This window comes from Bos grunniens, chromosome 7 (assembly GCF_055505025.1).
Source record: "Bos grunniens cultivar Pamir isolate PY7600 chromosome 7, Bosgru_T2T1.0, whole genome shotgun sequence".
NCBI classification, from domain to species: domain Eukaryota; kingdom Metazoa; phylum Chordata; class Mammalia; order Artiodactyla; family Bovidae; genus Bos; species Bos grunniens.
In genome coordinates, this window is record NC_141171.1 from 44,197,545 (window position 1) to 44,224,989 (window position 27,445).

The window sequence follows — 27,445 nt, forward strand, 5'->3', positions numbered from 1 at the left end:
GAAACATTTTGCTGTGTTTTTGTCAAAGAGCCATCTGACGGTTTGTATTTCATTCATTTTCTGCTTCATTTTCAGCCTCATTATTTTGTTATTTCTCCTGTTTTGAGTGGAACTTGCTGTTAACTCTCTAGTGTCTTAAGATGAAAGCTTAGACCGTGGATTTTAAACTTTTATTATTGGGAGGTCCCAGTTGGTTCAGTGGTCAGGACTCAGCACTCTCACTATCAGGGCCTGGTTTCCGTCCCTGGTTAGGGAACTGAGATGTTACAAGTAACACAGTGCAACCAAACAACAATAATAAAAATAAACCTTCTTTTCCAGTCTATGCATAAAGTATAAACGTCCCTCTCAATTCTGCTTCAGTGGGATCATCAAATTGTGGTATGTTATAATCACAGTATCATTCAGTTCAAAATAGCTCCTTATTTCCATATAGTTTCTGTTTCAGCCTATGTTTATGTCAAGGAGTTGGTTAACAAACATCTGGGGATTTCTTGTTTTTATCCTGTGATTGATTCCAGTGTGATTCCACTTTAGCCAGAGACCATGCTTTGCAGGAGATAAATTATTCTTGAAGTACAGTTGACTTACAGTTTTGTATTAGTTTCAGATGTACAGCAAAGTGATTCAGTTACATTTATGTTCTTTTTCAGATTATTCTATTATAGATTACAGATACTAGATAGTTTCCTGTGCTTTAAGTAGGTAATCCCATACTCCCAATTTATCCCTACCCCTCATCCTTACCCTTGGTAACTGTAAGTTTGTTCTCTACATCTGTGAGTCTGTTTCTGTTTTGTAAATATGTTCATTTGTATTATTTTTTAGATTTCACATATAAGTGAAATGATGTTTGTCTTTCTTTCTTACTTCACTTAGTATGATAATCTCTAGGTCCATCCTTGTTGCTGCAAATGACATTATTTCATTCTTTTTATGGCTGAGTGATATTCCATTGCATACATGTACCACATTTTCTTTAACCACTCACCTGTTGATGGACATTTAGGTTGCTTCCACATCTTGGCTATTGTGAATAGTGCTGCTATGAACATAGGGGTGCATGGTTTTATCTGGATAGATGACCAGGGGTGGGATTGTCTATTTTTAGTTTTCTGAAGACTCTCCATATTGTTCTCCATAGTGGCTGCAACAGTTTACATTCCCACCAACAGTGTAGGAGGGTTCCCTTCTCTCCACCCCCTCTCCAGCATTTATTGTTTGTAGACTTTTTGATGATGGCCATTCTGATCAGAGACGTGATACCTCATAGTTTTGATCTTCATTTGCCTAGTATTAATAACTAGTGATGTTGAGCATCTTTTCATGTGCCTTTTGCCATATGTATCTCTTCTTTGGAGAAATGTCTATTTAAATCTTCTGCCCATTTTTTGATTGGGCCCTTTTTTTCTTTTATACTGAGTTGTATGAGCTGTTTGCATATTTTGGAAATTAATCCCTTATATGTCACTTGTTTGCAAATGTTTTCTCTCAATCCATAGGCTAGACAGCCTATTCATTTTGTTCAAGGTTTCTTTTGCTGTACTAAAGCTTTTAACCTGGAGAATGAAATGGCAACCCACTCCAGCATTCTTGCCTGGAGAATTCCATGGATAGAAGAGCCTGGTGGGCTATAGACTTCAGTTCAGTCGCTCAAGTCGTGTCTGACTCTTTGCGACTCAATGGACTGCAGCATTCCAGGTCTCCCTGTCCATCACCAACTCCTGGAGTTTACTCAAACTCATGCCCATTGAGTCTGTGATGCCCTCCAACCATCTCATCCTCTGTAAGCCCCTTCTCCTCCTGCCTTCAATCTTTCCCAGCATCAGGGTCTTTTCAAATGAGTCAGTACTTTGCATCAGGTGGCCAAAGTATTGGAGTTTCAGCTTTAGCATCAGTCCTTCCAATGAATATTCAGGACTGATCTCCTTTAGGATGGACTGGTTGGATCTCCTTGCAGTCCAAGGGACTCTCAAGAGTCTTCTCCAACACCACAGTTCAAAAGCATCAATTCTTTGGCGCTCAGCTTTCTTTATAGTCCAACTCTCACATCCATACGTGACTACTGGAAAAACCACAGCCTTGACTAGACAGACTATGGGGTCACAAAGAGGTGGACATGACAGAGTGACTTTCTTAACCTTTTAAGTTTAGTTTCCATCTGTTTATTTTTACTTTTGTTTCCATTACTCTAAGAGGGGGAGCCAAAAGAGCTATTGGTGCAATTTATGTCAGTGTTATGCCTATGTTTTCCTCTAGGGATTTTATACTATCCAGTCTTACATTTAGGTCTTTAATCCATTTTGAGTTTATTTTATATATGATGTTAGAGAAAGTTCTAATTTCATTCTTTTAAATTTAGCTGTCAGGTCTTAGCATCACTAGTGGAGACTGTCTTTTCTCCATTGTATATCCTTGCCTCACATACATACATACATACATACATACATATATATATATATACATATACATATATATATATATATATATATATATATATATGTATATATGCTTCCATGCTAAGTTGCTTCAGTCACATCTGATTCTTTGCAACCCTATGGACTGTAACCCACCAGGCTCCTCTGTCCATGGGATTCTCCAGGCAGGAATAGTAGAGTGAGTTGCCATGCCTTCCTCCAGTGGATCTTCCTGACCTGGGGACTGAACCCGTGTCTCTTTAAGTCTCTTGCATTGGCAGGCAGGTTCTTTACCACTAGAGCCACCTGGGGAGCATATTTTATTTTTCAGTCTCACTGCATGGCATCCAGGGTCTTAGTTCCCCAACCAGGGATTGAATCCATACCCTCTGCAGTGGAATTGTAGAGTCTTAACCACTGGACTGCCAAGGAAGTCCATTTGCCTCATAGATTCATTGACAGTAAGTGCATGGGTCTCTCTGGTCTTTCTAGCCTGTTCTGTTGCTCCATGTCTTTTTGTTAGTGCTACACTGTTTTGATGACTGTATTCTGTAGTAGTGTGTGAAGTTATGAGTGTGTTCTGATTTCTACTGTTCTTTTTTCTCAAGATTGTTTTGGCTATTCAGGATTGTGTTTCCATATGAATTTTAAAATTTTTTCTTCTGGTTCTATGAAAAATGCAATTGGTTATTTGGAAGAGATTGCACTGAATCTGTAGGTTGCCTTGGGTAGTACGGACATTTTAACTATTGATTTTTCCAGTGCAAGAACATGCTATGTTTTTGCATGTTTCTGTGTTCATTTTCTTTCATCAGGCTCTCATTGTTTTTGGCCTACAGGTCTTTGCTTCCTTAGGTAGGTTTATTCCTAGGTATTTTGTCTTTGGTGCAGTGGTAAATGGGATTGTTTCCTTAATTTCTGATATTTCATTGTTAGAGAAAAGCAACAGCTTTCTGTAAATTAATTTTGTATCCTGCAACTTTACCAAATTCATTGATGAGCTTTAGTAGTTTTCTGGTAATGTATGTATAGCGTCATGTTATCTGCAAATAGTGACAGTTTTACTTCATCTTTTCCAACATGAATCCCTTTCATTTCTTCTTCTCTGATTGCTCTGGCTAGGACTTCCAAAACCTTCTTGGATAAGAGTGGGCAAGAGTGGGAATCCTTGTCTTGTTCCTGATCTTAGAGGAAATGCTCTCAGCTTCTCACCAGAGTACGGTGTAAGCTCTGGACTTGTTATATATGGCCTTTATCATGTCGAGGAACGCTGATAACTCCAGCTTCTGAAGTACATGTAGATCTGTTCTGTTTTGTCTCTCGCTTCATATCTGTGCACTGCTGTAGGGAGCTTGCACTGCGGTCCTCCTCCAGAGTGCAGGCCACATGTTCCATTGGCAGGAGACAGTCACAGCAGCTCACTGTGACCCTGAATAGCCACACGCCTTGGGAGTGGGGCACAGCCATCTTGGGACCCCTTCTAATGAGCCCACCGGCTTGTTGCCCAGCCTTTACTCTTGGCATGCCCACAACCTGTGGGTGCCCAGGCTGACACCATTTGTCCTTCTGTCCTGAACTGTAGTGGCCCCAGGACAGGCTGCTCTGGGGGCTACAGTGGGAGGCCTGGTCCCCTGCCCCATGGACCCCTCACTTGGGGTCTGCCTACAGTGTGGCAGGTCTCAGGAAGTGACGAGGAGCCCAAGGGCTGGAGCTCAGGGGCTCAGAGTCTCTGCAGCCAGCCTGGTCCTGGGTCCGGTTCATCCCTAAGAGTCCTCACTGGACAGGAGGGGCCAGGATGGGTTGTGGAAGCAGGAGGACACCCCCCTGGGCAGAGCCAGCACGGCCACTCTGGGTTGCATCCCTGCCAACAAGATTCCTGGTTCAGGGGGTGGGGGTGGGGGGGCTCCTGACACTCTTGGCTGCTCCAGAAGGAGCCCAGGGCAAGCCCCCATGTGATCTGGATGCGCTGAAGGTGAGAAGTCTGGCTCCACTGCCAGGACCCCATCACACTGGAAGCAGCACATGTCTCAGGGATTATACGTTTCTTTCCTTTATTTAAAAAAAAAAAACAAAAACATTTGGGGTGTGGTGTGCAGACACACCTTCCATGGCTTAGGGGAGGACACAGGCTCCAGATGGAAGCATGGGGGTGGGGTAGGGGCTGCACCCTCCAGCACCTTGGGCAGAGTACTTGCTGGGGGCTGGGAGTGGGGCTACAGGTTGGGCAGGCGGGCCAGTGGGGACGTGGCCACCATGGCTGGCCCGCAACATGGCCCCTCCCAGGCAGACCCGGTCTGCCACCCGCGTCCACAGCTGCAGGGGCGGGGAGGGGCGTCCAGGGAGGCTGGACACAGATGGTCCTTTACTGGGCCCAGGGGCAGGGCCTGGGCCTGGCAGGAAGCCGGCCTGCAGGACCTTGGGAGGGCTTGAGCCCTCATTCTCGGGCAGGTTGGGGGGCCTGAGCCTCCCCAGTGAACAGAGCAGAGGCACACAAGCCCCCCATGCCAGCTACGGCCCCGCACGTGCTCTCCTACCAGAGAAACAGGAATTCAGGATGCATTGCCATGTGCAGCTGAAACAAACAGGAGGCAACACCCTACACCAACCCTGAGTGGGGCTGCAGGGGTGGTGGGCGGGCGGACCCTCTGCTCAGGGCGGGGTTAGGCTGACCCTGCCCCCCAAGTCCTGAGGGGGATTGTCTCTGCCGCCCTGCCCACCCCTCCATCACCTTGGAATAGGCAGCCAGCTCACCGCACGCAGAGAGGAGCCCTCCTGGCCCTGTGGGGGGCAGCAGCGTGGGCGGCAGGCACAGCAGTGGGGCCAGGCGGCCTGCCTGGGCTGGGGGGCACCGGGCCAGTGGCCTAGGTGTAGAAGATGACTTCTGGAATCTGGCCGTCCTCCACCGATGTGCCATTGTTGTTCCCGGCCGCATAGCAGAAGGTGAAGCAGGTCTTGGCCCCCGTCGTGGGCGACTCGTGGGTCACCTTGCGCAGGCCCTTGGTGCCATAGTGGGAGTCTGGGCCCTGTGGGGAGGACCCAGCAGGTCCGCAAGGATGTGCTGCATAAGAACACAGCTCAGGGCCCACCCAGTGTGCGCAGCAGGCCTCCAAAGGAGGACACAAGGTTGTGCCCTCCCAGCCTCACATCCTTAGAGGTGGGCAGTAAACTGGGAGGCGAGGTCCTGGGTGGGGCTCAGAGACCCTGAGTCTGGGCTGGGGGTCAGGTTCAGGGTTGGGGTCCTGGGGTAGGTTTCTGGGGTCAGGGGCCTGGGTGGGGTGGGGTCAGGCACACCTTGAGCGTGGCACAGGCCGTGTAGTTGACGTTGGGCAGCACCTCCACCGGCTCCTTGAACATGACTCTGAAGGTGCTGGCAGAGCCGTCACAGCTGAAGCCCGTGTCGTTCTGGCCCAGAACCGTGTTACTGTCCGTGTGGATGATCTAAGGGCCAGAGCCGGGCACAGCTCACCCCGGTGCCCCCAACCCGGTGCCCACCCACAGGACCCCACGGAGCCTGGATGTGAGGACTAAGCTAACCTGAAAGGAGGAGGCCAATGGTGGGGGTAGAGAGGCATGGTCCTGGGTCCCCCCTTGACTAGCGGAAGAGGGGTGGGATGTGAAGAAGGGGCGAGAAGAGGAAGGGGTGATCTGGAGGGACAGGGCCCAGAGGTAGGGGCAGGACCTGGATGTTCACTTGGTAATCTGTGGGCCCATGGATAGAGCCGTAGAGCCCGAAGCCGACCACAAAGATGCGTTTGTTGACCGAGAACCTGAGGGCATCGGAGGAAGGAGATGCTGAGTGACCTCCACCAACCAGGCCCTGCCCCTCCCCATGGGGAGGCCCCAACTAGGCCCCGCCCCACAACTTGCCCTGCCCATGAGACTTGCCCCGCCCACCTGATGCGGTCGCTCGTGCCGCTGTAGCCCCAGCGGCTCTCCACCTGCTGGAAGCGGTTGATGCTGCATTCCTTCCCGCGGAGGCAGCAGCGTGGCCGATCAATGAAGTCCACACGTGGCTTGGGATTGACGGTGAAGTGCAGGAAGAGGCTGACCACCTCACGGTCCACCAGGATCCCCGACTGCGCGGGCCCTGTGGGCACAGGAGGGAGTTGGGAAGGATGGGGCAAACCGTGAGCGCACAAAGACACCAGAAGGCAAGACATAAGACCCAGCCTCTTTTCTCTGCAAACCGTCATGGGTCCAGGCAGCCCCTGGGCGGGGGGGCGGGGGGGGAGTGTTAGTGAGGGGGAAATGGCCCTTCCAAGAGCGTTTGGGGAGCGGTCCCAGGTTGACATGGGGCCAATGCTCCAATGTGCTAGCTAACTGGGCAAAACCCCTTTCAGCTACTCGGGTCTCCTGACCCCCTCGGGGACTACCTAGGGGAACACCATGGGTCCACAGAGCTCATGCCCCTGCCTGTCTACCCCAGGCACCTACAGATGCGGGGGTGCTGGCCCCAAGTCAGGCCTGGAGCTGGGGAAGACTCTGGAGGTGGGAGCCTAGATGCAGCAACCCAAGAACTCAGAGGAGCTTCTGGTGGGGAAGACCAGTGTGCTGGGGTCTCCTGGGCCACAGGGCGGGAGGATTACACCCGCCCTGCCCACCACCTGTGGCAGGACAAGGTGCCTGCAACAGGCCTAGATGGCACTGCCCTCCTTTACAGGAATCGCTCATTCACCAGCTTTGAGCTCGTTTCTGGGGCAGGTCAGCCATGGCCTGGCTCACAGACCCGGTAGCCCCATGTACGCATATTGCAGCAACAGGGGAGAGATGTCTGTGGAGCACATAAGATACAAAACTGAACACAGACAGGAACCGCTCTTTAAATCTCCACACAGAAAACAGAAAGCAAACCACCTGTGACCTCAGTCCTGACGCACACAGCCAGGGTAGTCTTTGGGGGACATTTTCCCAACCTTCTCTCTACTTTCCTACATTTTCAAGGGGAATAGAAGAGGCAGGAAAATTCTCCAAAACACAATTGAGTGACAAACAGCCAAAGCCCCAGAGGTCCCGCCCATAGCAGAAGGACAAGGCCCAGGTCTGGCACACACCCCAAGAGCTTGCATGTGGGGGGCGGGTGCTCCAGCCTGGGGACCCTCATGGGAGGAGGGGCGAGGGGGCCAAGAAAGGCTGGAGGGTGGTACTTCCAGGAGACCTGAGACCCTGGGGGGCTTTGGAAACCAGGTGGGCTGAGGGACCAGGAGGAGAGCTATTTCAGGGTGACAAGCAGGGCTGGAGAAAGAGGAATCCTGCAAGGCTCACACAGGCATCTTAGGTTGGGACAGCTCAACACTATAGCTGAGGGCTCTCACCTGGAGGTCCCAGCTCCCCAGGGAACACTGGGCAATGTTTGTGATATCCGTGATCATCAAGATAAGGGTGGGACTTCCCTAGCAGCCCAGTGGTTAAGAACCCGCCGTGCAATGCAGGGGACTCTGGTTGAATCCCTGGTTGGGGAACTAAGTTCCCACATGCCACAGGGCAACCAAGCCTCAGTGCCACAACCAGAAAACCTATGTCCTGCAACTACTGAAGCCTGCACCCTAGAGCCTGTGCACCACAACCAGAGTCCATGCACCGAAATGCAAGATCCTGCGTCCCACAACTAAGACACAACGCGGCCAAATAATTAAAATCTTAAAGAAGACAAGCGGGGCTCTTGGCATGGAGGGAGTGGGGCTAGGGAGGCTGCTCCACACCCCACAGCACCCAGGACGGCCCCGTCACTGTGGTGCTGCCAGGGTCTGGTATGAGGAAGTGCTAAGTATTTGATGGATAAGTGAGCCCCAGAGTACCGGAGACGGCCTCTGAGGCTGTACCCAAGTTCTGCTGTGCCACCAGTGACTGCCAGATAAAACAGGTCACCTGGTCAAGTCAGATTCTGATCATAGAGAGCTGACCCATAGAAGAAGTGCCTCCCCGCCACTGCATGGCAGACACACTGGAAAATGATCTGTTTGCTGTCGCTGTTCAATCTGGAGACCCTGAACCAGAGCGGGAATAGGAGCAGCATGACCTGGGAGAGACAGGACGTGGTGCACCTGCTGTGGGCTAGAGCTCCACCCAGAACCTCCCAGGCCAGTGTGGCTCCAGGACCAAGGTTGGCATCAGCCACGAAAATGACCCAAAGGGGAGGCCCAGCCTCCCTGGGGGAGGGTGCCAAGTTGGCATCTACTGCCACACGGCCCAAAGGATTGGAGGGTCCCCATGGGGCAGGAGGTAGGGCCAGGGCCAACCCTGCCTAGGCCTGAGTCCCAACCTGAGCCCTGCAGCATGGCTCCAGACACCTCTCAGCCCTTCATAGGCTCATGGAAGACCCGGACGCCACAGCCCATTCCCCGGACATGAGCCCCTGTTGGGGATCTGCAACACTCAAGACACACGTGTGTGGACACTTGAGATGTGGGGACTCAGGATGGTTGGCCTCTGGAGGTCATTCCAACATCAGGGTCTCAAGCCCAGTCCTGTTCTCACACGGACACGGCTGGCGCCTGACCCACTGTGGCCAGGCTGAGGGTCACATGACTCACACTCGGGATCACACTCCTTGTCAGTGCCCCTGTTACCTGCAGCGAACTCCTCAATGGTCATCAGTGGGAAGCGGATGAGGGCCAGCGCCTTGCCCAGAACCTTCCGTTTGTTCTCGGGTGTCACCTGCAGCTGCTGCCGCTGACATTCAGCCTCGGACCAACGGACAACGGCTGTGAACAGGCGCACCTCTCGGATGCCCAGCGTGTCCCGCTCCAGCACCGCCACCAGTGTGTCTGCAGGGAGGGGCTGTCAGCGGGTGCGGCCCCACCTCGGGGATGAGGTCTGATGGCCCCTGGGCGGCGACCAGTGTGCCTCACCTAGGTCGATGTCCGTGAAGCCCTCAGCTGTGATGGCGTCAGCCGTGTTCTTGTCAATGTTCTCCAGACATAGGCTGGCAAGCTGTGGTTCATCAAAAAGTCTTGCCTGGAGAGTGGGAGGGCAGTAAGAGAAGAGCCATGTCAACACCCAGCCACATGAACCCTGGCTCCACACTGGGCATGGATTTCAAGTCCTGGGAGCCGAGCAGCAGCCCAGAGATTATCATCTTCCAGGGTCCCAGACTCACAGTAACCACTGTCTGGGGATGGGGGCGGGGGAAGGGCAGGCTTGCACCTCAAAAGTCAGGATACTGAGAGGTTCAGGCTGGAGGTGGGCCCAGTCCTCCCCAGGTCAGGCAGGAGCCTTGGGGAGAGGGCAGAGAAGGACCCACAGGACACTGCAGAGATGTGCCCCTAATATGAGAACTCATGCACAGGGTGGGGCCCAGGGATGCCCGGGAAGCTGTGGGGCAGCCCAAACCCACACCCCTATGCACTGTGCTCTGCCTGGGGCTGGGCTAGGAGGCCAGGACGCCCCACGTGGCTGCAGCTCTCAGGAAATGGTTGGGAACAGTCCCCATATGACAGCCCAGGCTCTAGCACTCGAGAGCAACTCAGCAGATGCGCCGGGGCCCAGACACCACGGCAGCGAGGGGTCATAGAGCCACAACTACACTTGGGTGCTGCCCTATCCCAGCCGGCCTCTCAGTGGTCCAGCCCCGTCACAGTCAGTGGGACCAGACAGCCTCAGACGTGCCCCTCTAACTTAGTAACGGAATACCTTTCTCCCCACACCTGAGCCCTGCACAAGGGCACCAAAACGTCCACAGGAGCGCAAGAGTAACCAGGGAAACTCACCCGCAGGGTGCAGGGTACAGTGAGGGAGGAACTTACCCTTCCACAAGATTTAGCAGACACCTAAAAGTCAAATGCACCAACCCGACCTCTCCTGCCCCAGCGGCGGCATCCTCACCCACCTATATCGCTGTCCAGACTCCGCACCTATGCCCCAGCAGGTCCCACGCCTTCCCCTCCCCCACATCCTTGCCCTGCCCCCTGCATCCCAGCCTTGCACCTGCGTCAGCAGCATGAACGCGTTGTCAGCCCGCAGGTTCTTTTTCAGGAACTCCACACAGTGGGCCTCAAGAGCAGGCACCGCGTACTTCTTGGCAGTATACAGCGTGGTCATGACCGTCTCAGGCCCGATCTGAACTTCATCTGAGTAGAGAAACCTAGGGGCAGAGGCGGGTGTGAGGACAGCCTCCCTGCCCTCACCCTCCAGACCGGCCCAAGGAGCCATCCAAACCAGCACCAGTTGCCCTCTGACCTGTGGACTTGACCCCTCAAAAAAGTTACCAGGAAAAAGGAGCGGAGCTAAACTACCCACATGATACCCACGGAACGTATCTACACAGCAGGCAGCCTCTAACTCCTCTGTGGGCAGCATGGGATTTGCCCTGGGGCCATAACCCTCTGAACAACCCTCTGGCCCAGCCACAGCCAGCTCAAGCTCAACCACTGATGGGACCAGAAGTGCCAGCTGGAATTGCAGATATGGTGGCCGAGGTGACCACCTGTCCTCAGGCCAACTCTTTGTGTGGGTCAGAAGTGGGGTCGATTACAAAACCACAGGGAGAGAGTTGAGAAAGCAGCCCTTGGCCCGTCTGGTGGAAGCACCTCAGGGCGGCCCTGGGCATGCAGGAGAAATGATGTGTGTTCACAGCAGCACAATGCACAGGAAACCACCTGAGTGTCATCCACAGGCACAGAGCGGGAGTACAAGGGAGCAAGGGTGGAAGCCCAACCCACTGGAACAGCCCAAAGAGCAAGTTCCTGGAAGGTGCCCCCTCTCCTGGCACTCAGCACCCCCAGAACGCACTGGAAGCCTACACAGAAGCAGCAGGGATCTGGCGGGGTCAGGGACAGAATGGCCATCAATGTCAGCAGTGCTGAGGGGGACCTTGGAACAGACCAGGACATGTGGGAGCAGATGGGTGAGCCCCTCACATACAACGGAGGTAGTGTCCACCCTCTCAGGGGAACAGCCGTGGTCATCAAAACCCAGGGACAGAAAGAGAAACAGCAAACATATACAGAGAAAGACAGACACAGAGATGGAGACGAGACAGAACAGCCTTTCACCCCATGTCTCACCAAGCTTAGACTAAAGGGAGGGTTTGGCCAACTGCAATCTATCACTTTTTTTTGTCTTTTTAAAAAATAGACATTCTAATTTTTAAAAATTATGGTAATATATACATAAAATTTACCATTTTGACCATCAGTAGCATTAGTTACATTCGTTTCATTGTGCATTCATTCCCACTATCCATCTCCAGAACTTTCTCAGCTTCCCAAACTGGAATTCTGTCCCCACGAAACACTGACTCCCCACCCCTCCGCCAGCTCCTGGCCCCACCATCCACTTTCTGTCTCTGCATCTGACTCCTCTAGGACCTCCTGTTAGTGGAATCAGACGGTACCTGTCCTTTTGCATCTGGCTTATTTCATCATGTCCTCAAGGTCCATCTATGTTGGAGCAAGTGTCAGAATCCTTTTGAAGGCCAAGTAATACTCCAGCATGTGGATGGATCACACCTTCTTCATCCCTCATCTGTTCATGACAGCTGGGGTGTTTCCACCTTCTGGCTGTTGTGAATCATGCTGCTGTGAACGTGGGTGTGCAAATCTCTCTTCAAGCCCCTGCATCCCCTTCTTTTGGATCTGTACCCAGAGTAGGATTGCCTGAGCATATGGTGACTCTATGTTTAGATTGTGAGGATCTTCCGACTGTTTCCACAGTGGCTGCCCCATTTCACATTCCCCCAGAAGTGCATCATGGCCCCCATTTCTCCATGTCCTCGAGACAACTTGTTTGTTTAATATTGATCATAGCCATCCTGGTGGGTGTGAAGTGACAGCTCACTGTAATTTTACCACCTGGTTTGTAAATAAGTTTTTCTTGGCACTCAGCCCTGCCTACAGTTTACAGATTCTTCCAGGCCGCTTCTGCAGGATCAGCAGGCAGCAGTGGAAGCAGCACCCCCTGCCCTCTCTCGCAGGCAGCCTGTGGACCCTGGTCTGAAAAGCTGCCTAGAGACAGAAGTGAGATTACTCCACCAAGTGTTGTTTGTGGTCAGCCTGCAGAATTCAGCGTGGTTAGATGGAGCTAACAGGAACTGGTTTACATCCGAGGGTAACTGTGGATACCAGAGGGGAGAAGATGACACGGTTGGGGCAGGCGGCTGGGAGCGCACAACACAGATGGGACTGGATATGAATGGGACCGGCCAGGCAAGGCCTTGTCCATGGTGCTCAGAGCGGGGCAGGTCCACTCCATTTTCTTCCACTTTTTCTTTTCTCTTTCTCTCCCTCCCTCTCTCTTTGTGTGAATCAATGCCATTTTTATAATCAGAAGGGAAAAGAACTTCCCTGGCCAGCCAGAGGTTAGGATTCTGCATTTCTACTGCTGAGGGCCCAGGTTTGATCCCTGGTCAGGGAACTCCTAAGGTCCCCCATGTCCTGAGGCCAACAACAAAAAAGGCAAAAAAGGAAACTCCACATTTAAAAAGCTGTTTGACCATGTAGGATAGCCTTCAGGCTACACGTGTGGTCCACAGAGCTCGCCGGCCTCCACGGGGGTGCTGCCTCCACGGGGGTGCTGCCTCCTTGGCTTCCTGCAGTCTGTGTGTAGCACCTCTACCCCAAATCACTAGATTTGTTTTAAAGTCCTTGAGAAAAAAAATTGAAACTCGGAAAGAAAAAATACATGTTGAATTAAAAATCCTTACGTTAGGCTATTTCTTTAAAAACTCTTTGAGTACAAGGAATGAAAACTGGGAGATTCACCAACACGCGGGTGAACCTGAAACCACGATGCTCAGTGAGAGAAGCGGACACAGGACACGCAGGGTGTGAGTCCACTGGTGGGAAACGTCCAGAACAGGCCGATCCACAGACACAGAGGGTGGGTTCCTGGTTGTCAGGGGCTGGGGAGGGTGCGGTTCTGGGGATGGACTGTTCTGGAATTAAGAGGTGGCGGCTGCGTGCTCTGTGGAAAAACTAAATGCCACTAATAGTACACTGTACACTTTCAAGGGTGAGTTGAACAGTATGTGAAATATATTTTGAGACAAAAAATGCAAAATATGAAAATGGTGGGGGATGTCCAGAGTCCACCCCTCACTGAGAAGTTGAGTTCTAGAAATCTCAAGGGAGTCGCTTCTGGGACTCTGGAGGCAATGTCCCCAGGGCTCTATTAATTAACCATCAGGTATGTCTGTCCTACCCCCGGGTGGGAAGGACCTGGAAGGTCTTACTTGAGTAGTGCCAGGAAGGCAGCCGGCTCCACATCGGGCAGCTCGATCTCGGTGGACGTGGTGGCCATTCCCCCGTTGAACATGGCATCGAAGACAGCGCTGCCCACAGCCAGCACGAACCTAGGGAGTCAGAGAAGACCTGGTTACCCTCTGTGAGACCCACCAGTCTCCAAGTGCCCAAGCCTGGGGTCTCTTGAGGCCCTGGGATGTGGATGGCGAGCATCCCTGCAGTAGTAACACCCTGCCCAGAGCATCCTGCCCTAGATGCTTCTGGAAGGCAGGCCCTGAGGACTGAGAAGTTAGCTCCTGTGGATCAACAGTGAGAGGGCACAGATGCAAAACCATCTCCCTGGGGCTGCATGGACGACAGCTTTCTGCCAGTTCCACACGCCACAGGCAGCTCAGGCACTCCCCAACTCGTTCACTCCCTCCATCATTCATTCACTCACTCATCGTTCATTCACTCACTCGTTCACTCACTGATTCATTCAACCACTTGCTCCCTCATTCTCTCAACCACGTCACTCCCTCATTCTCTCACTCATTCATTTATTCACTTGTTCAACCATTGCTCAACCACTCTTTCACTCCCTCACTCATTTATTCACTCACTCACTCCACTGCTCTACACACATCCCCCAGGGTCAGGCTGCCAGGGAAGGCCTGGAGAGAACATTAGGACCGTGCTGAGTCTGTGGGGAAGGGTGTCGAGGCCAAGGGAGCGTTAGGATGTGAGTGGCCTCGGGGGCCTCAGGGTTCCACCAGTTGTGTACTCACGGTCCCCAGGCCTGCCCCATGACAGCCTTCCCCAAAGAGGACAGCCCCCTGCAAAGCCCTATTCTCTGGATTGCAAGCCACCATGCCTGCATCACACCTGCTCCCTGGGTCCTACTGTGACCCATGCAGGGCTCCGAGCACCCACCCCCTTGCAAAATCTCTGGATTCAGCAGTGACAGCCCACTCCCCGGCTTCTCTCTGCCCAGTGACGCTCCCCACAGCGCCCAGAAAACCCCACCCAGGCATCCCTCACTCCCTGAAAGAAGCCCGTCCACCCCTGCTCCTACCCACTCCTCCATCGTGGATGTGTGCTCCCAGCTCTGCCAGGCACTGGTCTGGCCCCCAGTCCTGCCCAGGGCTTAACAGCACTCCAAAGGCCAGGACAGAGATGGGAGCCAGGTGAGAAGCTAAATGCAGTGGATGAAAGGAGTGTCCCCAAAGTCACATCCCCCTGGAATGTCAGGATGGGACCTCGTCTGGAAACAGGGTCTTTGTGGATGTTACTTGCTAAGCCCAGGCTACCCTCATCCAGGCTGGGCCCTGACGCAATGGCTTATAATAAGACACCAAGGAGAGGCCACATGATGAGGGAGGCAGAGACTGAAGAGCCAAGGATGCCTGGGACCCCAGAAGCTGGAGGAGCCTCTGGAGGGAGCACAGCCCTGCCATACCCCATAGTAGACTTCTGGGTTCCAAGAGAGGATAACTGATGTGGTTTGCCCCACCATCTGGCCACCCCAGGATGCCCATGCCCTGTTCAGCTGCCAGCCCTGTTGTGTCCTTGGAGCCCCACTCATTCATCATGGCATCTGGGTCCTCAGCCCCACACACAATCCATATATGCAATGCTTTCCTGTTCCTCCTTTCTCCTAGATACAACAGAGCATCTTGATCTCCTATGGGGAAAACCATCCCTGACGATTCACTGGCAGGACATAAGAGGCAGACCAGCCGGGCCTGGTGTGTCTGTGCAGGGCCCAGGATGGTGGGGTATACATGTCCTCAGTGTTCCCGGTGGACAAAGTGACAAACTTCAGGCCTGGAAGAGCAACTGGGTCCAGGGGAGTCTGATCATCTCCACCTGCAGCCCTGCCCACCAGGCCCCTCACTGGCCTCCTGCCAGGAGTCTCCTATCCCCACCTCTCCGTCCATCCTCAAAACCATGATGATGAATATGGCAAATCAAAACCACTATGAGTGGACTTCCCTGGCAGTCCAGTGGTTAAGGATCCACCCACCAATGCAGGGGACGCAGGTTTGATTCATCCCACATGGAGAAGCTCTAAACAGTAACAAAAACAAGGCTAGGAGCTGACTGTGGCTCAGATCCTGAACTCCTTATTGGAAGATTCAGACTTAAATTGAAGAAAGTAGGGAAAACCATAGACCATTCAGGTATAACCTAAATCAAATCCCTTACGATTATACAGTGGAAGTGACAAATAGATTCAAGGGATTAGATCTGATAGAGTGTCTAAAGAACTATGGATGGAGGTTCATGACATTGTACAGGAGGTGGTGATCAAAACCATCCCCAAGAAGAAGAAATGCAAAAAGGCAAAATGGTTACCTGAGGAGGCCTTACAAATAGCTGAGAAAAGAAGAGAAGTAAAAGACAAAAGAGAAAAGGAAAGATATATCCATCCAAATGCAGAGTTCCAAAGAATAGCAAGGAGGTAAGGAAGCCTTCCTCAGTGATCAATGCAAAGAAATAGAGGAAAACAACAGAATGGGGAAGACCAGAGATCTCCTCAAGAAAATTAGAGATACCAAGGGAACATTTCATGCAAAGACGGGCACAAAAAAGGACAGAAACAGTATGGACCTAACAGAAGCAGAAGATATTAAGAAGAGGTGGCAAGAATACACAGAAGAACTATACAAAAAAGATCTTAATGATCCAGATAACCACGATGTGTGATCACTCACCTAGAGCCAGACATCCTGGAGTATGAAGTCAAGTGGGCCTTAGGAAGCATCACTACGAACAAAGCTAGTGGAGGTGATAGAATTCCAGCTGAGCTATTTCAAATCCTAAAAGATGATGCTGTGAAAGTGCTGCACTCAATAGGCCAGCAACTTTGGAAACCTCAGCAGTGGCCACAGGACTCCCAAAGAAAGGCAATGCCAAAGAGTGTTTACCACACAATTGCACTCATCTCACACGCTAGTAAAGTAATGCTCAAAATTCTCCAAGCGAGGCTTCAACACTATGTGAGCCAAGAACTTCCAGACGTTGAAGCTGGATTTAGAAAAGGCAGAGGAACCAGGAATCAAATTGCCAACATCCTTTGGATCATAGAAAAAGCAAGAGAATTACAGAAAAACATCTGCTTCATTGACTACACTAAAGCCTTTGACTGTGTGGATCACAACAAACTGTGGAAAATTCTTAAAGAGATGGGAATAGCAACCACCATACCTGCCTCCTGAGAAATTTGTATGCAGGCCAAGAAGCAACACTTCAAACCGGACATGGAACAACAGACTGGTTCCAAATTGAAAGGAGTATGTCAAGGTTGTATATTGTCACCTTGCTTATTTAACTTATATGCAGAGTACATCATGTGAAATGCCACGCTAGACGAAGCACAGGCTGGAATCAAGATTGCCAGAAGAAATAGCAATAACCTCAGATATGCAGATGACACCACCCTTATGGCAGAAAGTGAAGAGAAACTAAAAAGAGCCTCTTGATGAAGGTGAAAGAACACAGTGAAAAAGCTGGCTTTAAAACTCAACAGTCAAAAAACAAAGATCATGGCATCTAGTCCCATCACTTTATGGCAAATAGAGGGGGAAACAATAGAAGAGTGACATGTTTTATTTTGAGGGGCTCCAAAATCACTGCAGATGCCGCTGACTGCAGCCATGAAATTAAAAGATGCTTGTTCCTTGTAAGAAAACCTATGACAAACCTAGATAGCATATTGAAAAGCAGAGACATTAGTTTGCCGACAAAAGCCCATCTAGTCAAAACTATGGTTTTTTCCAGCAGTCATGTATGGATGTGAGAGTTACACCATTAAGAAAGCTTAGTGCTTAGGAATTGATGCTTCTGAACTGTGGTAGTGGAGAAGACTCTTGAGAGTCCCTTGGACAACAAGGAGATCAAACCAGTCAATCCTAAAGGAAATCAGTCCTGAATATTCATTGGAAGGACTGATGCTGAAGCTGAAGCTCCAATACTTTGGCCACCTGATTCGAAGAAAGGACTCATCTGAAAAGATCCTGATGCTGGGAAAGGTTGAAGGCAGGAGAAGGGATGAGATGGTTGGATGGCATCAGTGACTCGACAGACCTGAGTTTGAGCAAGCTCCGGGAGTTGGTGATGGTCAGGGAAGCCTGGTGTGTACAGTTCATGGGGTGGCAAAGAGTCGGACCCGACTGAGCAGCTGAACTGAACTGAACGCCCCAGGCAACTAAGCCCACGTGCCACAACTAGTGAGCCCATGCACCATAACTAGAATTCCATGCGACACAAGCAAAGATCCCACATGAGGCAATGAAGATCCTGAGTGCTGCAACTAAGATACGATGCAGCCAAATAAATTAAAAAAAAAAACAAAAAAAAAACCACCATGAGCCACTCCAGTATTCTTGCCTGGAAAATTCCATGGACAGAGGAGCCTGGTGCATTACAGTCCAGAGTCGCAAAGAGTTGGACACAACTGAGCACGCACGCACGCACTTACAGTGATAAGAGTCAAAAGCCTCTGCAAGATAAAAATTAATGAGAAAGTATGATGGAAATGCAGTATCAAAGCAAAAGCATCAGTTACAAAAAAACCCACCATGAGACATGACCTTACCCCTTGGACCACCAGCTAGAATAAAAAACCTAGACAATGACGAGAACTGCTGAGGATGTGGAGAAATCAGAGTCCTCAAGCAGGGTGACAGGGGCGGGGGTCATGAGGTGTGTAGCTGTGGTAGACAGGCCAGTGGTTCACCAGGGGGCGAAACATGAAGTTCCTGTCGACCCGGCAGTGCCACTCCCAGGGTATGTGCCTGAGAGAAGTGAACGCACACATCCACACAAAACCTGTGCATGAGTATTCAGCATGTCATGATCCACAGACTCCTGAAGATGGAAGCGACCCAGTGTCCATCAAGAGATGACAGACGAGCAGTGAGCACGTCATCCATACAAAGTGGTCTGTCCATACAAGGGGTGTTAGTTACCTTAAGAAGGAGATTTGGACTCATGTTACAACACGAACAGACGTTGAGAACATGATGCTCAGTGAGAGAAGCCAGACACAGAAGAACACAGAGTTTGGTTCAACTCACAGGTCCCTAAAGGAGTCAGATCCACAAGAGACAGGGAGAAGATGGTGGGGCCAGGAGCTGGGGAAGGCGATGGGGAGTCAGTGTTCCATGGGGACAGAGTTTTGGTGGGATGGTTGCAAACAACATGAATATGCTTAGTGCCACCAAGCTGTGCACTTAAAAATGGTTAAAAGGGTGAATTTTATGGTATGTGTATTTTACAACTTAAAAATTAAAAAGAAAGAAAGAATGACACACTACCCTGAAGGGACAGGGAAGAAAGACCAGCTATGCAGCTTTGGGAAACAGGTTAAAGGCCAAAAGAACTGCATACAAATACTGTGCTTTATGCAGAAAAAGTATTTTTCACAGGATAGGAAAAGCAGCTCTGAAACTACACATGTTGTGCCACTAAGCAGACATGTGCAAAATGAAAGCCAGGTTCTGAGAACTGGAGAAGAGAGTTACAGGTGAGGGGAAGGGAGGCTGGGATGAACTCTCCAAGGCTGAGCCAGAGTCAGAGGGACTCAAGTTGATCTCCTGGCTTTTAGGTGGGTGAATGGATGGATGGATGGACAGACTAGATGGACAGATGGAGACAGAGACACAGAAATAGAGGTTGTGTGTTGGTATATTTCCTCGCTCTATCTGCTAAGAAGGTCTCTTAACAACAATACCCCAGCAGCAGTGAGCACACCCAGCACCTGTATCTTGGTTTCTAAATACCATTTTCCACTAAACGGAGAAATGGTTGATTCCTGGGCTGAGGGAGGGGAAGGATGAGATGAGCTTGGTATCCTGTGGGGCCAAAAAGTAAAGACATTCTCCCGACATGACACACCAATGTTAAAAGGAATTGAGCTAACTGTAAGGACTTCCAGTGGCCAAATCTGGGACAGTAACGCTCATACCAGACAATGACCCAAAAGATAAACAACTGTGAGTCCATGAAGAAATAAATATATAATGGAGGAGGTATGTGAGCAAGGGGGAAGGGACAGTTTTTCCTTTCAGAATCCCAGTTAACAAATGGAGAAGGAGTTATGGAAATAGGAAATCACCATATGGCAGATGCCAGAGTAAACAACTCTTTCCAGCTAGAACCACCATCCACATATACTCCAACAGTGGGCAAAGGAGGAGGGGAAAGGGGATGTCTACACAGAGCACCCCTCAGGAGGGAAGGGTGATGACGAGGGGATGGCAGGGACATCCCAGTGGAGAAACCTGCCCTGCGGCCAAGGCTCACGTCACCAGAGATGGGACAGATGGATAGCACAGGCTCCGAAGTTTTACATTAAACACACGAAGGGGGTGAAAGGAGAAAGATGAGGGAAGACATACCCTGCAGACAGAAAGCACCAGTGAGCTGGAGTGGTTGCCCTGATAGCAGACAAGACAGATGTGAAGACAGGGAATGTTACTGGAAAATGGACATTTCCTACGAACAGAGGGTCAGTACACAGGAATAGGTAACAGCGCAAACAAACACACAACTGAGTCCCAAACCACACAAAGAGAAACTAAGCATAAAGAGGCGGAAGAGACAATCCAACAGTTTCCACCGGAGGTTTCAACACCTCACTCTTCACAACTGACAAACAGCCAGACTGAACAACGCCACCAACATACCTTTACGAAACCCTCAGCCCAGGGGTTTCCCCAGTGGTCCAGGGGTTAAGAATCCACCTTCCAGTGTAGGGAACTCAGTTTGGATCCCTGGTCAGGGAACTAGGATCCCACAGGCCATGGGGAAACTGAGCCCCCATGTTACAACTACAGAGCTTGCACGCCACAACTAGAGATTCCGCATGCTGCAAACAAGACCTGACACAGCCAAATAAATTTCTTTTGGGGATTTCTTAAACTCCCCAAACAAAACCCTCAGCCCAGTGATGGCAGAAGGCACGCTCTAGGAATATTCTCTAGGACAGACCAGGTACAAGGTCAAACAAATATACTTACAGGCACTGAAAGAAGTCAAAGCTTATTCTCCAAACAGAGGAATTAAATTATACACCAATAACAGAAAGACCTCTGAGAAATTCCCAAACATTTGGAAATGAAACAACACTTCTAAGTAACCCATGGGTCAGGGAAGAAACACAAGGGGAATGAGAAAAGATCTTGACCAGAACAAAAATGCACAGGGCACATCAGACTATGAGGAATGCAGCTAAAACACTGCTTGGGGTAAACATTATGTATCCATTAAATAAAGATCTAAAATCAGCAACCTAAGCTTCTGGGAATTAACTGGCAATCCAGTGGTTAGGACTTGGCACTTTCACTGCCGGGGTCCAGGTTCTATCCCTGGTCAGGGAATGAAGATCTCACAAGACACACACAGAGTGATCAACAGTTTATAAAAAATAAAATCAGCAAGGCAATCTTCCATCCCAGGAATCTAGAAAAGAGCAAATCAAGCCCAAAGAACAAAGAAGACAGTAAAGTGGGAGCAGGAATTAATGAAACTGGGAATGGGAAAATAGAGATAAATCAATGAAACCAAAAGGTCATTCTTTGAGGGGAAAAAAAAATTTAAACCACTGCTAGAACTTTAGCTAGACTGATCAAGCAAAAAGACACAAGTTACCAAAATCAGAAATGAAAACGGAATATCACTAAGACCAACGGTAAAAGAACTTTGAAACAACTTTACGTCAACAAAGACAACTTAGAGGAAATGGATAACTTCCTGTAAAGACAAACTGCCAACACTCACTGAAGACAGAGAAATCTAAACAAATAAATAACAAGTGAATTAGTCACTAAAAATCTTCTGGGACTTCCTTGGTAGTACAGCGGATAAGAATCTGCCTGTCAGTGCAGGGGACATGGGTTCAATCTCTGATGTAGAAAGATTCCACATGCCGTGGGGCAACTAAAGACCATGCACTGCAACTACTGAGCCCACGTGCCTAGAGCCTGTGCTCTGCAATGAGAAGCCACTGTAGCGAGAGGCCCACACACCGCAATGAAGAACAGCCCCTGCTCACCACAACTGGAGAAAGCCCTCATGCAGCAACGAAGACCCAGCACAACCAATTAAAACACACTATCTTTCCACAGGGAATTCCCGGTGGTCCAGCGGTTAAGACTCTGAGCTTCCACTGTAGGGGACACAGGTTCGATCACTGGCTAGGGAACTAAGATCCCACAAGCTCCACAGTGCAGCAAAAAAAGAAAAAGAAAAAATCTCCCCACAAGGAAAAGCCCATTCCCAGAAGAAATTAACACCAACCCTCTGCATATTCTTCTAGAAAGCAGAGGAGGAGGGAACATTTTCCAATTCACCTATGAGGCCAAAGACATTACTGAGTCCTTGGGCATCATGGCGGGTGGGGAATGGGGAAGCCACTTTGGAAACCAGTTTGGCGGTTTCTTAAAATGTCACATGTAAGTGTTACTTTGCGGTTCCAACATTTGACCCTTAGGTATTTACCCAAGAGAAAAGGAACAGTAGTACTTCCATATGCAGATTTCTGCACAAATGTTGAATGTTCATAGCAGTATTATTCCTTATAATGAAAAGCTAGAAGCTAGAAATGACCTCTTTAACCTGTATGCCTGTATAACCCATATGACTGGTGAATGGACAAAGTGTGGTCCATCCATGCAATGGGATTCAGCAGTAAGATGAATTACTTTGGCAATAAAAAGAAATGAGCTGTCCATTCAAGGATGTGGATAGATCTCACAAATAAGACACTGAATGAAAGAAGCCAGATCAAAACCTACACATTCTGTCATTTTAATTATATGCGATTTCTACAAATGGCAAAACTAGAGCCTGTGTTCCACAACGGGAGAAGCCACTGCAATGAGAAGCCCGCACACGGCAACTAGAGCGTAGCCCCCGCCCGCTGCAACTAGAGAAAAGCCCACACAGCAACAAAGACTCAGGGCAGCCAAGAATAAATAGATTAAAAAAAAAAAAAAAGATTCAGTTTGGGAATTCCCTGGCAGGCCAGTGGTTAGGACTCTATGCTTTCACTGCTGAGGTCGAAGGTTCAATCACTGGTCAGGGAACTAAGATGCTTCGAGCCATGTGGTGTAGCTGAGAAAACAAAAGATTTGGTTCCTCAGTTGTGAGGGCCACATTTCAAGTGCTCAGTAGCCATGTGTGACTAGAGGCTAGGACTGGAGAGGACAGATCTAGAACATTCCCATTGTCACAGAAAAGTCTACTGGACAGCACTGGACCATGGAATCAATGGAACAGCTATTAACACCAAAGAGGATTCAGAAAGAAATCATTCCAGTGGATAAAAATAAATGTGCAAGGCCCCACAGCTTCCCAGCAAGAACCAGCTAGGAAATATGTAACGGAGAAATTACTCACAACAGAAAAAACAACAACAACAACAACAAAAACAACACCTAGCAATAAATGTTTACGAGCTATGTGCTGCTTAGTTGCTTCAGTCGTGTCCCGACTCTGTGCGACCCCATAGACAGCAGCCCACCAGACTCCCCCGTCCCTGGGATTCTCCAGGCAAGAACACTGGAGTGGGTTGCCATTTCCTTCTCCAATGCATGAAAGTGAAAAGTGAAAGTGAAGTCGCTCAGTCGTGTCCGACTCTTAGCAACCCCGTGGACTGCAGCCTTCCAGGCTCCTTCGTCCATGGATTTTCCAGGCTAGAGTACTGGAGTGGAGTGCCATAGCTCTTGCACACAAGAGCTATGTGAAGAAACTATAAAACTGGGCATTCCCTGGTGGTCCAGTAGTTAGGACTCCATACTCTCACTGTTGAGGGGGCCTGGGTTCAATCCCCAGAGAGGAAACTAAATCCCAAAATCCGGCAGTGTGGCCAAAAAAAAAAAACCCAAAACATAAAACTACAAAACTTCCCTACGGAAACACAAAAGTACCATACATAAATGGAGAGACAACATGTGCCCATACTTTGTATTCTGAACTGTCAGCTCTCCCAACCTGGTATCTTTGCTAAGATAAACCCCTCCAGTTATTTCTTTAGCATTTGACAAACTGATTCTAAAGATTATAGGGAACCACTGAGCCAGGGACTGGTCAAATACAGCTCTTGGACCCAATCCAGCCCACCAGTTGTTTTTGTAAATAAAGTTTTATTGGCACACAGCCATGCACATTCATTTCTGTCTTTGCTGTGTTCATACTGCTACAGCAGAATTAAGCAGTTGGGACACAGACCATGTGGCCTACTGAGACTACCTATTGTCTGGCTCTTTACAAAAATTTGCTGGTACTGTGCTAGAAGGTAAATTCCAGGGAAAGAGATGTCTTTTGTTAGCACCGTTTCAGAGACTGCTGATTGAGCAAGGGATGGACAGGAGGAAGGGATGGACAGATGGGTAACTGATCCTGAAACAGCTAAATGTGTGAGACGAGCTGAAAAAGTCTTCACAAAAAGTCTTGAGCAAAACTGGGAAGAACAGCCACAGCAGTTGTCAAAATCCACCATAAAGCCACAGTCACTAAAAAACGTGCTATTTAGCTAAGCACACACAGAGATTGCTGTACTTTGGGGACATCTCTGCGCTGCTAAGTCTCCAGTGATATGTGAATAAAGGTATTTTAGATATTAACGTGGGGCAATCAAATTGTACAGTGCTACCCTGAAGATGCTCAGTGCTTCCTCAGAGGGAGCCCTGTGAGTATAGACATTGGACTGATGCATTTCCTAAGCACCCAGTGTGCCAGGCATTTTCCTGGGCTTGGCAGGAGGGAGAGCAGCAAGACACTGCTCACAGCAAGCCAAGGACAGCCATCACAGAGAAAGTTAGAAGGAAAAAGAGCGATGAAAAAGTACTACAGTGGAGAGGGGATGGGGGTGGGCGGCAGACTCTGAACGAGGCCTGAGCTTGCCCTGGCCAGAGCTGGCCCCTCTGCCATTACATATGCCAGGCCCTCCTGCGCCCCATGTACCAGGTCGCCCTTCACCCAGAGTCCACGCCATTCTGAGCCCCAGCCCAAAATCACCACAAGCCTGGATCCTGGGAAATGGTGGCTGCAGGCCCCACAGCCTTTCTGGAAGTTAGCACGAGCCCTGCCCTCAGTCTGCTTTGTGAAGTAAGCTCAGGTCCGGTTCAGCAGTCACCAGCTCTGCACTAACACCCTTCCCACCCCAGGCACTGTTTCTGGATCCCACGTGGCATTTACTTGTGTCCTCGGGCTCCTCCCAGGACCGTCCTGAGGCACGCCCCACTGGGTTTATCTGGTTATTTTCTCTGGGTGGACTGGTTCCTGGGACTTCTCTAACAAATTACTGCAAATTGGGTGATGAGAGAATCTCATGTTCTGGAGGCTGCAGGTGCAAGATCAGGGCCGTGCTCCCTGCAAGGTTCTGCCCTTCTCAGCTTCTGGGGGCCCCGGGCAGACTGTGGCTTGTGGCCACGTCCCTCCAGTCTCTGTCTGGTCCCTCTTCTCCACGTCTCTCACATGGACACTTAACACTTGGATTTAGTGCCGTTCAGATTATACAGGATGATCTCTTCTTGAAACTCTTAATCACATCTGCAAAGACCCTTTTCCCAATAAGGTCCTGTTCATGGGTTCTGGGCCTTGGGACTTGGACACAACTTGGGGGCCACCATCAACCCACGACACTGGGACTCAGGGCTGGAGGTGGAGCACACCAGGGGGAGGACTCTTTCCTGCTGGGGGTGTTGACACCCCCAGGACCATCAATTTAGCCACATGGTTAAGGGGGCATCTGCTGGGTTTCCCCAAGGTGGGGTTTCAATCTGCTCCTTACAAGCCAGTCCCTTAATGCAGCCCATCCGGGAGGGAGGCGGGGGTGAGGTCAGCCTGGAGCTGGGCACAGGCTGTGAGGAATTCTCCCTACTCCTGTCTGTGCTCCAGCAGCAATGCTCCAGTGTTTCCTGGAGCACCGGGTTACATCCCCACCAGCCTGTGAGGCCAGCCTGTGTGGAGGATGAGCCCGGGCACTGTGATAGGACCTGGTTAGTCCCAGGGTTGGTTGGTCACAGGGTCCACCCTCCCAGTGGCCCCAGGAAGGAAGTGTCTAATGGTTGGTCCCAGGTCATAGGGGTGGAGGGAAACTGAGGCCCAGGAGAGCCCAGGGTCACTTATGCACCTGTTCGCGGTAGGTAACATTTCACAATGCACATGAAATAACAACCCAAAGGCTGAAAAGAAAAGGAACTAGAACCTTCCATCAAGAGGATCCACAGAGCAGGAATATGAAACAAGAAAGGCATGACGGAGGCTGGGGGCTCCTGGGTCACAAGGCAACCAGCTCCCTACGGGGAGCTCGCAGGGGAGGGGAGAGGGTTAGGGCAGGGACAAGCCCCAGGAGGTCTTGGGGACCCCCTCACCGGCCTGGAAGCTCCCTCGGGCAGGAATCTAGTCCCAGTTGCACATAAATAACCAAGAAAGGGCTAGAGAGAAGAATCTCAAAAACACAGGCCAAGTAAAAGCCAGACATCTGAATGGTGAAGACAACCCTCACAGCGGGCTGGGGACTCTCCAGGCAGAGTTGCAAGAACCCCCAGCCCCCTTCCCCAACAGAACCCTTCCAGCATCCCCCAGCAAGCAGTGGGCAGGGTGGTCTCTGATACAGCCCCGCCCCACCTAGGAATCTGGAGGCTGCACCCCTGAGCCTGGAGGCTGCACCCCTGAGCCTGGCAGAGGTGTGGGCCTGCACCAAGGAAAACCCCATTCAAGAGGAGACCTGGGATGTACGGTGTCAGGGAACGGGGGTTATGAGGGTCTGGGGTTCACGAGGTGGGAGTCTAGCGGGGCTCTGGGGGATCCCAGCCCCAGAAGGAGGGGGCACTCAGGGGAGGAGATCACTGGGGCCCGTGAGGCCCCAGTGGAGGAGGGGAAGGAGATGGAAGAGGCGGAAGGAGATGGGGTCTCTGGCGGTCCTACGGCTGGCCAGGCTGGGGTCTGCAGGGCCTGGAAAGCCTGGCAGGGGTTGAAGGGTCACAGAGATGCAGCAAGTGAAAGAGGTCTGCGGACCTGGGAGATTTCGGGCATGAGTGCAGGGTCAGGGATCATAGAGCCAGGAGACTCCAATGAGGGTGGAGGGGCAGGGGTCGCAGGAGCGGACCATGGCTAGTATCTGGAAGTCCGGGCTGGACGGAGGCCTGGCAGGGTCACAGGGCCTTAAGGGTGCTGGGGCCCGGGGGCGGTGGGGAAGGGCAGGTCCCCAGGACAGCAGGGGATCCAGGAATGGCGGGTGCTGGGTCCCCGGGGCTGGCGGTTTTCCTGAGGGGAGGCGGGGAGCGGGATCCCAGGAATGACTGAATCCTGGGGAGGGGGTGGGGGTAGGGGTCCAGTCCTGGGGATGACCGGGTCCCGGGAAGCGGCGGCGTCTTGGGGGATGACGGAGTCCCGGGGGGCGGGCCTCGGTGCTAACCCGGTCCCGGGTCGGGCGGCGGTCCCGGACGGCGGCCCACCTGTGCGCCGGGATGCGCTGCGCGCCGAGCCCCTTGCCCACCAGGAAGTGCACGTCGCAGAGCACCTCGTTGTTGAAGAGGAAGGCGAAGCGCTCCTTCACCGTGGGCTTGGTGGCCTGCCAGTTGTAGACGGGCTCGCGGAGCAGCGCCGCCGCCCCCGGCTCCTCGGCCGCCCGCTCCCCGCCCGCCGCGGCCTGCGCGCCCGGCCCCGACACCGACACCGGCGGGGGCGGCCCGGGGACAGCGGGGGCCGGGGCGGCGGCGGCGGCGGCCGCGTTGCCGGGGGCCGGGGCGGTGTTGGCGCTGGGCCCGGGGCCGCCCCCCGCGCCCGGGCCGACCCCCGGCGGGCACGACGCGCGCCCGCCGCTCCCACCCGCCGCCATCTTGTCGGTGCGGCGCCCGG

At 51.3% G+C, this 27,445-nt stretch overlaps 1 protein-coding gene across 1 annotated transcript; it reads right to left on the reverse strand.

Moving 5' to 3' along the window:
* Positions 1-4,451: 4,451 nt before the first annotated feature.
* BTBD2 (BTB domain containing 2) lies at positions 4,452-27,445 on the reverse strand. The gene is made up of 9 exons (XM_086411531.1): positions 27,043-27,445; positions 13,585-13,704; positions 10,341-10,497; positions 9,266-9,371; positions 8,984-9,181; positions 6,312-6,504; positions 6,097-6,184; positions 5,709-5,855; positions 4,452-5,440 (listed from the first exon to the last, which is right to left on the reverse strand). The coding sequence occupies exons 1-9, from the start codon at positions 27,423-27,425 to the stop codon at positions 5,279-5,281; spliced, it is 1,554 nt and encodes a 517-aa protein (XP_086267657.1). The 5' UTR covers positions 27,426-27,445; the 3' UTR covers positions 4,452-5,278.